This window comes from Gobius niger, assembly GCF_951799975.1.
Source record: "Gobius niger genome assembly, chromosome: 11".
Lineage (NCBI taxonomy): Eukaryota > Metazoa > Chordata > Actinopteri > Gobiiformes > Gobiidae > Gobius > Gobius niger.
Genome location: NC_136862.1, coordinates 25181780 through 25195538, shown reverse-complemented (window position 1 = coordinate 25195538; position 13759 = coordinate 25181780). Strand labels below are relative to the sequence as shown.

At 40.1% G+C, this 13759-nt stretch overlaps 1 protein-coding gene across 3 annotated transcripts in view; it reads left to right on the top strand.

Moving 5' to 3' along the window:
* gabra1 (gamma-aminobutyric acid type A receptor subunit alpha1) overlaps positions 1 to 8488 on the top strand; it is a 55699-nt gene extending 47211 nt beyond the window's left edge. For all 3 annotated transcript variants that reach the window (XM_079565983.1, XM_079565985.1, XM_079565984.1), the window contains exons 9-10: positions 2111 to 2313; positions 5394 to 8488. In XM_079565983.1, the coding sequence (XP_079422109.1) occupies positions 2111 to 2313; positions 5394 to 5702 (512 nt within the window). In that variant the 3' untranslated portion in view covers positions 5703 to 8488. The remainder of the gene's footprint in view (positions 1 to 2110; positions 2314 to 5393) is intronic.
* The last annotated feature ends 5271 nt before the right edge of the window (positions 8489 to 13759 follow it).

Below are 13759 nucleotides of genomic sequence, written 5' to 3'. Positions count from 1 at the left end.
GGATGAAATGAACCTAGTATGACATAGAAAGAAGTGGGCTATGAATCCTACCCTGAGGCAGATAGTACTACTGCACAGCTTCCATTCAAGTTTATTCTGGATTTGCTCTATATCTAGGCCCGGTGATACTTGAAAGGTCAAATCTTTTTTGTGGCACTTGATATACTTGTGCTTCACAGCTGGACGGGGCCTTTTTGTGTGGAGTTTGCATGTTCTCCCTGTGTATGCGTAGGTTTACTCCGGTTACCCCTTCCACTTAAAACATGTACAATATAGACCAGGATGATTGAGAAAATGTGTGAGAGTGCGCATCGGGGACGACAGATATACCCATGTATGTTCATTAAAGGAACTATCCTTGATTTTTTTAATTTTCTGTATTGGAATAAAATTTGCTTGGTCCTTTAGTACATGGTAAAAGCAGACATTTATTTAAAAAAACACTTGTTTTAAAGCCTTTTTAAACAAAAATGTCAGGCGAAGTGACAGTTTTCCTCCCTGAAAGTTGTGAAACCTGGTTTAAACTCAGTCCCTATGACAAATTTTGAAGTTTCAGTTGAGTTTGGACCAGAAAATAGCAATTTGAAATTTGAGTTTTTTTTTACTTTAGTACTATTACTTTGTGTCATGTAATTTGCGTTTCTTGTATCTCATCTTGAGAATTGAATTTCATTTACCTTTTGTTGTATATTCTTTGAAAATGTTCCCATTTTAACACTAGTTCATGTTGTATTGGTCAGATTTCATCACAATTAAAACATGAAACACACTTTAAAGCTCAAAATGTTGCTATTTTTTTTTCTACTACTTCTACTACTTACTTTAAATAAAACGTTTTGAATATTTAAACAACTACTTTTTAACTATTGAGTAGACTAAAGTGTGGTTATTCTTCCCACCTCTGACCGTGACCACTTTTACAAACAAATGGTAATAAGTTCAACTAGAAATGCAATGGCTGCGCCATTGCGATTGACTGCGGAATTGCGGGAAGCGAATGCAGAAATGGCATAAACTCTTCAAATTGCATAAAATTGCTTAATTTGCGTAATCTAATTTGCATAAACTGGTAAAATGCATAACATGTCATGTTGCATAAACTGTATAAACTGCATAAAGTGGTAAAATGCATGAATGGGTTAATTTGCATACATTATGTAAATTGCATAAACTCTTTAAAATTCATAAATCCTAAATGGCAAAAACTGTTAAGTTGCATAAACGCTTTAAAATGCATTAACTGGTTAAATCCCATAAAGTGGTTACTTTGCATAAATTATTAATATTGCATAAACTTTTAAATTCCATAAACTGGTCAAACTGTTGAAATGGCCTCAGTGCTTGATTGGCAGAAGCACAAATGGCTGAAAGGCCTGGAGTCTCCCGATTGGCTGGATTCCCCCCATACACACCAATGCAAAAATTTCAAACTCCTGTATAAAAAAACTGGAAATCTGCAGAAGGCCAATTTTTTCTCAAAACCCACAAGTTGCATAAGCTGAACATGCACAAAGTGCAGAAATTGCATAAAATGCAGAAAAAAGTGCAGAAAAGCATGGATTTGCGGCAGCCCCATTATAAGTCAATGGAAAAAATCTCCGACATTTTGGCCGATTGCGGAAAAAACGTAAATTGCAGAAGTCCCAAAAGTAATAGCACCCTTCTCCTCAACATGCGGAACGTTTTGATGCATAACTTGCACAAATAGCACAAAGCATGAAGGTGCTGAAAGCTCTAGAAAATCGGGAAAAAGATGGAAGAGGAATAATAATAAAGAACATGAAAACCAATAATTGACTGCGGAAGAATTCCGCAGTCAATCAATTAAAGTATAAAATCATGGTGCTGTCATTTGCTGAATACATCCACAAAGAAATACATTTCCAAAGCTCTCACAACCCCTTAAAGCGACGGCATTCTATTATTGTTGTAGTCAGACATCTATAATGAGAAAGAGGTCACACTGTCTTCAACTGTCACATTATAAACGCTTTATGGATCTAAAGGTCACAAGTAGTAACCATTCAACCATACTTACTGTACATGATGTAATAATGCAAGGCCTATTTCCTTGCTCCTGCTCACCACTGTTGTCTCGTGTTCTCCACAGGAGTGACCACTGTGCTGACCATGACCACGCTCAGTATAAGCGCCAGAAACTCCCTCCCTAAAGTGGCCTACGCTACAGCCATGGACTGGTTCATCGCCGTGTGCTACGCCTTTGTGTTCTCCGCCCTCATCGAGTTCGCCACGGTCAACTACTTCACCAAGAGGGGCTACGCGTGGGACGGCAAAAGTGTGGTACCAGAGAAGGTAAGGGTGGAACACTGTATGTGCCGCTTTTGAATCTATTTAGCATGCTTCAATGGTGCGGCACGGTAGCGCAGCGGTTAGCGCCTCCGCTTCACAGCTAGAAGGTCCCGGGTTCGATTCCCACCAGGACGGGGCCTTTCTGTGTGGAGTTTGCATGTTCTCCCCGTGTCTGCGTAGGTTTCCTCCGGGTACTCCGGTTTCCCCTACCACTAAAAACATGTGCAATAGGTGAATCCTCCAGCCAGGTGATTCTGACCATCAGCCTGGCTCCACATCATGGAGATGGGTCCCCGGGCGCGGCACTGCCGTCGACCACTGCTCCTTACGGGTTGCCCCAGCGGCATCGAAGGATGGGTTAAATGCAGAGGACAAATTTCCCTACGGGGACAATAAAGTATACAAACAAACAAACAATACAGGGAAAACATATTTGTCAGAGTAGGTGAGCATATTGTGACAAACAGGAATAATGAGATGGCTAGATGCAATAACTGGGTCACAGTATCTCCAATTCTTATGGGGTGCTCCTGGTTGGAAGATATCATTGTTTTCATGATGAATGAAATGATAGGAATCCAGGTAAATCACATCAAATAACATTAAGACCATCTAAAGTAAACACTGAACCAGATTTGCAATATTTGTACCATAGATATCGTCAGCATTCCGGTAATGGGCCCATGTGAGTGTGAAATGAAGATGACGCACCTTGCTCCTCCTATTCACCTTATTCCGCCCCGCCCACTTTTGCCTCTTTTTACCACGGCTCGGCACTTCCGTTGTATTTACACTTCCGGTAGAGCGCGAAGCCCGTTCATTAGGCGGAGAACGAGGCTGATTGATTTGTGAAAAAATGTCCAACGTCCATGTCAACACTGTCAACACCGTTTCTCTGCACGGCCGAAAAACTGATTTTATCTTGTCTTCTCCAGGCCTATGTAAACTAATAGGAGTGAGGGGGCGGGCAGAATTCATGGCGGTGCTCATGCGAACTTCCTGAATAAAGTGAATAGAGCACTTTCCTTAAAAGGGTAAAAGGGCAGGAAGTTCCAACCTCGCGAGGCGGGCGGAGCGGTAATGCGCCTCCACAGTTGTCCAGGGCCTGTCAATCAATCAAAGCTAAAAGCTCAAACTTCAAAAATCCAGAGAACAAAAACCAGCATGGTTAGAAATATGATGCTCCCCTCTGAGTTTTCACAGGAGGAAATAAAATTCTTTGGAGCCAGGCTTTTGAGTTGTTTTTGAGCGATGTAAAATTAGCATAGGATTCTTGAGTCACCCCTAACCACTAGGGGGTGCTATTGCAGTAATGTATATATAAATAAAGATCTTCTTCTTCTTCTTCTTCTAATGTCAAATCCCACCAGAGGACTAAAGAGAAGAGCGATCCTCCTTTATGTTTACCCTTGAAATAAATACGAGCGCTGAACAATTAAGGAACAACACCGCATTATTGTTCATTACAAATGCGGTGGTGTGTTCGGCGGCCATATTGTCATTCCTAATCAGCGTTCACCATTGCTCGTACTAGATAAAAATGCTGTCCAAAAGCAGTCCCGTAGAGAGAGTATTTGCCTGTGGTTAGAATGTGCTGTTGCGAAAAGTGGACCAGACAGGGGATGTTCGCTTGTTGTCATCTAATCCCAAAACGGAAACGCATTTCGTGTAACATGACGGGAACATTAATAGTTTAGTGTTCTCGGTGCTTTCCATTCCAATTCCCTCCTCGCTGGGGATTTGCTAGCCCGCTACTGTGATATGTGAACGTGTTTTGTGAAATGGGACTTTCTGTCCAGACCGAGGGACTCTACGGAAGCCAACATGGTACACAAGCGCATCTCAACAAGCATTAGCGTTACAAATATAGTACAGTCTAGCAGATAAAGTGACTGACATGTGTACGTACAGGAACAAAGTGGGCCCAAAACTGTACATAAATGACAGAGAAAGGTAGCCATATTGCACACATTAGCTGCGGCTAGCTACGGCTGCCTTTGTTCACATCTTCTGGATGATCTGTTCAATTTTCTTTCATAACACTGCATCAATGCATTTCCAAGAACTAGATTTTAACCCAACTTTTGTTTGAATGTTTTTGCTTCCGATACTGATACCAATACTAGGGGTTTGAATCTGTGCCGATATCTGATATTAACCGATACCAAGAGACTTTCTTAAAAGTGGCTTCAGGGAAAACGTGAATGTTCCTCTTTTTTCTATTTTAAGATCAATAAAGTTGTATATTTTCTTGTCATGATGTTACAGATCAATTATCCATTATATCCATTAATAAATTAATAGAAAAACCTTTAACAAGGATCATGGATATGGTGATTTTAAAGGCCTTTTTTGGAGCATACATTTGTTGATACTCGAGTCTTGAAAGGGTGCCAAATTAAAGGATTAACTACTTACATAAAGTGATCTGATCATTACAATGTCCGAGCACTTATTCTTTAACAGCATTTCATAAACTAAAATTCAAATACTTGGCTCCAGCAGGGGTTATTTTATTATGTCAGGCTACTTAAGGTATGTCTATCATTGTTTCTTAACCAGCCTTGATTAGCTGCCATTAGCATTAGCATGTTCCCACTAGCTTTAGCATTCTGGTGCTAGCCACGGCATTTTGCACGGCAATCAAAAACACAATTGCAGAGGTTAAAACTAAAACCGCGATTGTATTCTCCAGGTTTTACCCTTCAAAATGACATACAGCATGTCCACATTCACTGATATTTAGTTTTTTAAAGCGGGGAGAACCAAAACTCGTATTGGTTAGGTGTCGGATATTTGTAGCCGATACCCGATATCGTATATTTTCCAGGATCAGCTCCGATATCCGATACCATTAGGTGCATCCCTAAAACATCACTACCCTAGAATGACAAATTGACGCATCCTCTCAGTTGCCTACACCTTACGAGCCTTGTGCGATTGAATATCTAGCAATGGTTTAGTTTAAACTTGCAAACTGAAACCATTTACCAGAATCTAACCTTTTTTCTTTTTCTTCCACTTTACCACTTTCCCTCCACTCTCCCTCTCCACTTGCACTCCATTCCGTTCACCCATTAAAGCAAAAGAAGAAGAAAGAGTCCATGCTGAAGAAGAACAACACCACGGCCTACCCCGCTGCCACCGCCACCACTTTCGCGCCTAACATTGCAAGGGACCCTGGATTGGCCACTATTGCCAAAAGCGCCCCGCCTCCCCCCACTGAACCCAAGGAGGAGCCCAAGCCCAAACCGCCCGAGGCCAAGAAAACCTTTAACAGCGTGAGCAAGATAGACAGGATCGCCAGAATAGCCTTCCCGCTGCTCTTTGGAACTTTTAACTTGGTCTACTGGGCGACCTACTTGAATAAGAAGCCCAAACTGCAGGTGTAAATACTCCACTCTATTACTCCACTTTGTTTTGTTGTTTTGAAAAGAAAAAAAAAAAAAATCTGTTCATTTTCTATACAATTCTTCAAAGGTACAAAAAAAAAAAAGAGAAATAATCAAGCGTCCATGCTGGTTTGGACTTTCCCATATTTACCGAATTTCTGTTAATCTAAAAAAAAAAGAAAGAAATTTGAAGATTTTGAAAAGAAAAAAAATGTGCTTTTGAAAAAGGGGTGTTTAAAAGGGATTGGGCAATGCTTCTGAAAATACTACTCTAAATACTTAGCCAAGAGAATGCTAACTGCACATAGCCCGCTATCATTACAGGGCTTCTTTTACTTTATTTATGTATTCTTCAATTGACAGACATGGTGAAAAGGAACTTGTGTATAGGCATGGACAGGGCATCTTTTTTTTTCTTATGATTTATTTAAAAACAATTATTTATTCAATTGTAAAACATTTGAGTGATGGGCGACATTTTCTTTGACATTGAAACGCTATATACGCTCAGTTTCCGTCGCTGTATCTTCCTTTTTTTTTTTTCATTTTACTTTTGTCTCTTTCGTGAGGTGAATTCTGTTAACACCATACTAGGATTTCTGCAATAGCAATAAACATATCTCAGTGGACATGCTAATTTATTTTTGAAAAAACAAAAACAAACAAAAAAACAAACAAACGAACAAACACTAGACCAACCCATCCCACAACCTCTGTGCTCATCACGGGACGTATTTTACCTTTGCGACTTTGTAAATATTCTCCAAAAATGTTCTAAGAGATGTCAATGCAGCGTTTGAAAGCTTTGCAAAGTGTAACTTATCGAACGGTACCGAAAGAAAGAAAGTTTTAATTTATTTTTGTTTATATATTTACAGATCTTTCTATGATACAAAAAAAAAAAGAGAAAAAATCGACTATAGTATTACTTGTCTCAATTCACGCTTAAGTGACTGTTTCTCTACGAGTTAGTGTCCATCCGAAGCTGCTTTCAAGGTAAAAAAAAAAAGAAAAAAAGAAAAAAAAAAGATATATATGTTACTCAAAAAAACATCTTTACTTGTGTTTCGTGTACACACAACAGCAACACTGATCTGACATTGGGTTTGGCTAGCAACTGTAAGAATGTAAAAATATATAAATATATATATAATACTGAATTCTGGAGTGCATTTTATATGAAAACACACTTTTTTTTTTTCTTTTTTTTTTTTCGTTTTGTTGTTTGGCTTGTACAACCGGATTTGTAAATGGTGTCGCCTGATTATTATTATTTTTTTTTTTTTGCCAAAACACCATTTCTCGAGCTTGAAAAAGGACTGGGCACGGAACCATTTTGAAAGTGCCTTTTCCGTTTTCAATGCGAAATCTGTGACGTTTTCTTTCTTTCTTTTGTTTGTTGTTGTTGTTTGACGATTGACGGTGATTTTACGTCCCTTTTTTCTTTTTCTTTTTTTTTTACATCATCTCCCCTTTATTTCACTTCTGTTTCCGAATAATCTTACACATGAAACTCAGAAAGTACCAGCTACACTGCCTTCAATATCACATGCCCGTTTGGAAGTGTGTGTTGCCGCTCGTGGGCAACATTAGTAACATGGATACTACGACTCGGGAGGAGGAAGGGGAGGAAAGAAAAAAAAAAAAGAAGAGAGAGAGAGAGAGCAGAGTGAAAGCGCGTTGAATGGTACGCATAATGGCACGGTAATCTCACTTACTTTAGCTGACGCTGGGTTTCGCACAGGCAGAGACTTGTAGTACTACGATAGTGACGAAGATGAATATATATTTTTGTAGCATGATGTCAATCCCTCTTCCGAGAACAACCAACAGAAACTCACAAATGTGAATCGAATGCTTTTCTTTTTTTTCTTTCTTTTCCGTCTTGAAAACATTGCTTGCGCTATATTCTTTCAAGCTTCGAAATTACACTCTTTTTGGGGGGTTGGGGGGGGGATGTTTCTCAGACCATTATAGATTACGTTAATGTAGCAATATTAATTAGCAAGGGCTTCTCTTTAGGACCTGACAGTGTGGGATGGTATCCATTGTAGCTTTACATTGACTCCCCCTCCTCTCTTAACTTGCGGCGTCACAACAACATCGAGATCCTCTGACTTACGACATGACGTTGCTTTGTGTGTCCACTTTGAAAAATGAATCACCGTAACTGGGCGCCAAAGGAGTGCGGCGCTGCCTCCTGAATTGTGTATAAAGCATATTTTACAGAACACTAAACGCTATCAAAAGACATGGCCGGGAGCCCACGGACGCTTTCAGTGCGTTCGCGTGCCGTCGCTTAATAGGTCACAACATGGCCGCCGGGGGGGTGAAAAAAAAAACGGCGCTTCATCGCTATTGTTCATTTTGTTGAAACTTGCCCCCCTTTTGACAATAACGTCTTTCGCAAAAAGCAGCCACTTAAAACGACGAGCCGAAAGGGTCAAGAAACCGCGAAAAGGGGTCAGGAACGAAGACTTGTATAGAGATTACGTCAAACTATTGTATGTATATGTTTATTATCATGGAGAAGACTATATATCTATACATATGTAAAATACCGCATACCGTATGATTCTATTATTGAAGATATTAGTGAAGATGACGATGAATATTGTTTGTATTATTATCAGACTATTGTTATGCGTTTTGCACATTTAGACGACAGTAACATTTTTGCGTTAGTTAGCTTTGTGCTATGCAAGGGACAGCTTTGAAAACCACTCGCCACCAACCTCCGTTCCATTAAACATAAGTTGCTGATTATGAAGAAGAAAAAAAAAGAATTTGAAAAAGTCTATAGCTTCCATATCATGAGTTATCGGTTACGTTTAGTTCGATTTCGTACCGGTTTCAAATCAACGGCGAAACAGGGTGATAGAAAGGGAATGGGTTTTTTTGCACTCCTTGACGGGCAACGAAGCCATCGGTCTGAAGGCGAAGCGGGATGTGGACGGTAACAAGATAAACGTTTTTTAATTCATTATTGGGAAAAGCGCAGTCATGACGCAAATGTTGGTACTGCTACACTATCGGTTTGATCCAGGAGTCAATAACGTTTAAAGAACTGACCCTGTGCATCACTTCAAATCATAACAACACCGCCCAAGGAGTGACTTCCTGTTTTTAGCCAGCACGCCAAAATAAAAGCACAAGAATATCATTAAATACACGCATTTAAGTGTTTTGTCTGTTAATAATCAGGCAGAAAGAAAGCTGAACTAGTGAACTGCTGAAGTAATGAATAATATGGTGCTTTTATTTTGGCGCGCTGGATCGAAACAGGAAGTCACTTCTTGGGCGGCGTTGTTTTGATTTGAAGTTATGCACAGAGTCAATTAAACAGGAATGCGTTGACTTTGACGGACTAGAAGTAAAAATCAGTTGCTTTATTTTTTTTTGTTTTTTACCTTGCACCACCTACGTTTTGATATGTTTACGGCGAGACACTACGAGAATCATTTCGGGGAAGTGTTGATGTTTATTCTCTTCATTGTTCCTACTTACAGCTTTCTAACCGACTTATGTTAGCGACTTTATGATCCCGGGCCTGATTTGATAGGCACGGAAAACGAACAACTTCCTCCATTCGCTCGCAGTGTCTCGTCGTAAATGCTGTTTTCAATTATTGTTATGATCATTATTACAAATTTATGTATTTGCTACACGTGATGCTCCAGAAAGGAATGTGAAATTCGAGGCACGGTGCCATCATGAGCTTCCAACCACTGCCCTCTGCGTCCATCAACCCATGAACTGTATATAATCTCCATCTAGAAACTCCATACGAACCAACCGTCCGCTGTATCTTCGTCTTGTTGAATGCAAGGTCCATCCTCAGCAGCACTGGCTTTACAAACAACAGGAGTCTTTTTTTTTTTTTTTTTTATGTTTTTTCCTTTCTCTTTTTTTTTTCTTTTTTCCTTTGGGTTTTATTCCTACTGGAGTTTTCTTGTATTTTTACCAACCAAAATGTGTTCTGATTTTCACGGAAAATGTAAAGAAAAAAATAAAAAACAAAGTGATTTTCTAAAGCACAAAAATTGGAGAAATTGGGGAAAAAGCGACGTCCACCTGTAATGGATCTTTCGAGGACATGGTTGATCTCACACCGCATACACTTATCGGCATACAAGCGCAGTCACGGGAATGTGGACTTTAAAAAAAAAAAAGAAGAAAAACAAGGTTTGATGTACATGAAGCAGCGAACCTTCTGTAAATGTTTTCTTTTGTTCTTTTTTGGTTATGATATGGCCCTGTAGAAACTCTCTGCATTAGTCTTTAAATAAAAAGAAAACAAATGGAAAAAAAAAAAAACGCGTCTCTTTTGTCTGAATTCTACTTACACTTCAAAAGCCGCTTTGAGAAATGACTCTGAATTCGACAAATGGTGCTGCTTTAATATCTCCGTTCATCATTTTTGCATTAGAGCCGCCATTAAATGTGTTTGTCCCTCCGCTATATTGTAATGCACCCATTATGTTACGGGGAAAGCTTTTCATTTAGTGACTGGTGCTCTTATATAAAATAGTGTGATTAAATTGCATGTCAGTAAGATGTATTTTATCACATACAAGTGGAAGTGACTTGAGCAAACACGTAATCTTGATATGTTTACAGTAAAGCTGTATTTTGCGAAGTATTACAGGGCTGTTTGCAGAATGGCCCAGGCTGGCTTGATGGCACAATGTTTAGCACAAAGGTCCAGTTGGTTGTTCAATATTGCTATATACCAGAAGTGCCCAAACCTTTTGTCTCCGAGGCCCAAAATGAAAATGGGCCAAACACAGCGATTTCAAGCGTGAGACACATATAACAGTAGATACTTTGTTTTTGGAAAACATTTGCATTTTATTCTATCTTTAATGCTAGGTTGCAGCTGGCTCGTATGTCATCAAGGTGAGTCAGTTAGTGACCTCTGAGTCTGGACTTGTTGAGGGTCATGACACTAAAAGTCTTCTCACAGATGTAAGTGCTACCAAACTTTGTAGTTTTACTTGGTTACTTCCATTACGGCAAAACAAGTGCTTATGCGTGTCATGGCAACACCTGTACAGTACTTACAGTGACTTTACCAAAAAGAGTACTGCATCCATACTGTAAGGGCTTACCATTAAGAGTATTTCAACCTGAAAAGACTCACAGAGAGTGTGAGTGTTTTATTAACGAACATGAATCATTATTGGGGCTCAGACCCTGGCAGAAGATTGAGCGAACAATATGAAATGCACAGCATTGATGAATGATACCCAGTATCTTCCCGGAGCCCTGGTGGTGGTAGAAAAGGAGACCTGGGTTGACCAGTCGATGACTAGCAGAGATGAGGAGAGGCAGTGGAGAAGGGGGTGGAGGAGGGTCATTGCACGGCTGGGAAAGAGTGATAGAATAGGTAGCTTAAAAAGGGGATCATGAGTGGCTGGAGCAAAGATGAGCAGCTGCCATGATTGGCTGTTGTGAAGGTGCGGCATTAGCAGGGTCTATGATTGGATGATTGGAGAGAGCTGCCGGTGATGAGGTGATGAATGAATGCAGCTGGTAGGTGCAGAAGCTTCATTAACCAAATGTGGCCGCAAAAGTTAGAAGGCCAACGGAATTGTTCCGGTGTTTCAAATTTGGCACACAGACCCAACTTTGGGCACCCCTGGTATATACTGTATGTGAATTCACCACAGAGGCGATCCCAGCTTGGAGTGTTAGAAGTGTAATCTTGCATTGGTGGGCCAATGAGTGGTGGTCAATGCAGTCAAACATTCAATGGGGTGTGAGGGTGTCTTGGTGCCTCTTTAGTGTTTCAGAAGAAGACATTTGTTGGTCTCAAATGTCTTTACACATAAGCTAGCTGTTTGTATACTTTTAAAAAGCTGCTTCTTTCTTGGACACATGGACACTCTGCAGTAAAAAAACAAACAAAAAATTCAATCAGAGCACAAAAACACAGCAAAGATGTACAAAAGCATCCAACAAAACAGTGTGGGACACAGAAACTACAAATGCAGTTTGCAGAAAGAGGCAGCTGTAGAAGTTGAAGTTCCCCACACCTTTATTTAGGCATGGAGCCTTGTCTCACAATACAATGTTTTTAAGCTTTAAAACTTGCCGAATAATTGAACTTGCAGTAAAAAAAAATAATCCCATCTCTGACGCTGTGTTCCAGTTCAACCAGAAGCCTGAGGGCTGAAGGCAAAAATTGGTCTCAGAGCTGCACTTTGCCTCCGGACTGTTCTTTGGACACCTCTGGTTTATGCTATGGAAGCAACCACTCATCCCACTCCGATGGAAAGACATCTGCTGATTTGTACAAAGACGAACAGACGGGCTGGCAGACAGGAAAGTAGATAGATAAGACTTGTCGAGAATCGCTTCACTACAGCAGTGCTACAGTTCCTTCGGGAACAATAGAAGTGTAATTATTAGACATAGCAATACATTATAGATTCTACTGTTTGCCAGCAATACAAACATGATCCGTATGACCAGCAAGACACATAAAATGTTATTTTTGCTGTGGGTTATCACCTATTTAAATCTCATTGGGTCCCATTAGTCAACATCTCCATGGCGACGAGCTGGAGACGTTCCCACTCCCAGCAAAGACTTGTTTGCTTGGCCATTTTTCAAGGTTTTTTAACGGCAAAAATATCTGTTATAGAATAAAAGCTTGAATTGAATCCATCCATTTGTTGAAGTATGGCTTAACCCTTTATTTAAAGTTGCCTTGTTTGTGAAATGCGCGGTATAAATAACCTTGCCTTGCCTTTATCCCTGGAACATTGTTATTCCCATATACTTTCCAAAAGATGACCGGGACGATAAATGTCTTTTTTTATCAGAAACTTGTTTTTTTCTCAGTTTCAACAGACCTGCTGTATACAGAGCTGTATTACACCTGGATATTGTCTTTTTTTCCTGCGTGACATTTGCGTGTGTCCCGCGGGACCTCATGGATTTCCTTCAGGCGTTTCTTTCATCCGCCGCACAGACATCCATTATAGGTTAATTGGAGTCGTAGGTGTGAGCACTTGTCTTTCCCGGCCCTTGCCTCTTTTCTACATGTTATTGGTCGGACACAAAAGAGTTCAAAAGCCTTTCAGTCTCAAAATGATTGAATATGGAGGTTCTGCAGGCCCCATAGGACGACATGTCAACACTCAGAAACACATCTGACGCCGATGTAGCCGGCAGCTCTTTTCAATTGGGCAGTGGTAGTTTCTGAAATCCAAACAGTCATTTTAAATTACCAGCTTGTCACAGGTCTGGCTCAAATACACTGTAATTAGCTGCATCAATTCAGCAACCGGAAACCAACCGAGAGCAGGAGATTTTCCAAAAAAATAGTGGATAATTTGTTGGTTCGCACAGATGGAAAATTCAACAAAGATTACAGGATGTCCCCGCCCTAAATATTGGAACAATAGTGACAATACATCAGCTAGGGCATTTTCATAAACTTAAAAGCAAGTACAGACCATCAGTAGTGGCCAGTAAATATTCTTAAGTGACACAATCATGCATCTGTCCCCAGTCTTCATTTAAAGCTATTGGTAGCAACATTAGCACTGATCTAGCACTGAACTGTAAAACCGATTCAGTGACGGAATTCTAGAGATTAGGAGCTCTTCAATTCACTGAGATTAATGCTGCATTCCAGGTAAGCGCGATTTTTCCCACTTGAAATTTATTCAGTGTTCCAGCTGGAAAAAACTCGAATGTTAACCAAATGGCTAATGCTACTGCTAATAAGATGCTAACGTTATAGGCTATGAACATTTCTACACACCAGATATAGTTACAAACATGCCACATACCGTTATATTGAAGGCTGTGACGTTCACTAACACAGTGGTTTTGTTAAAGTTTCATCACTAGCTGCTCTATTCATCTCGTCTCTGAACTCGGACCACTCTGATCATTTCCGAGTTTACATGTTGTAATAACCAGCTTGTGCGGCGCTCCAAGGCGTTCTTCCAAGTAGGAGGTCGGAAATTTACCAGTTGCCTGGAACGCAGAATAAGTCTGTGAAAATTGTGTTTTCAAGCCCAATAGGTTCTTTATTGTTT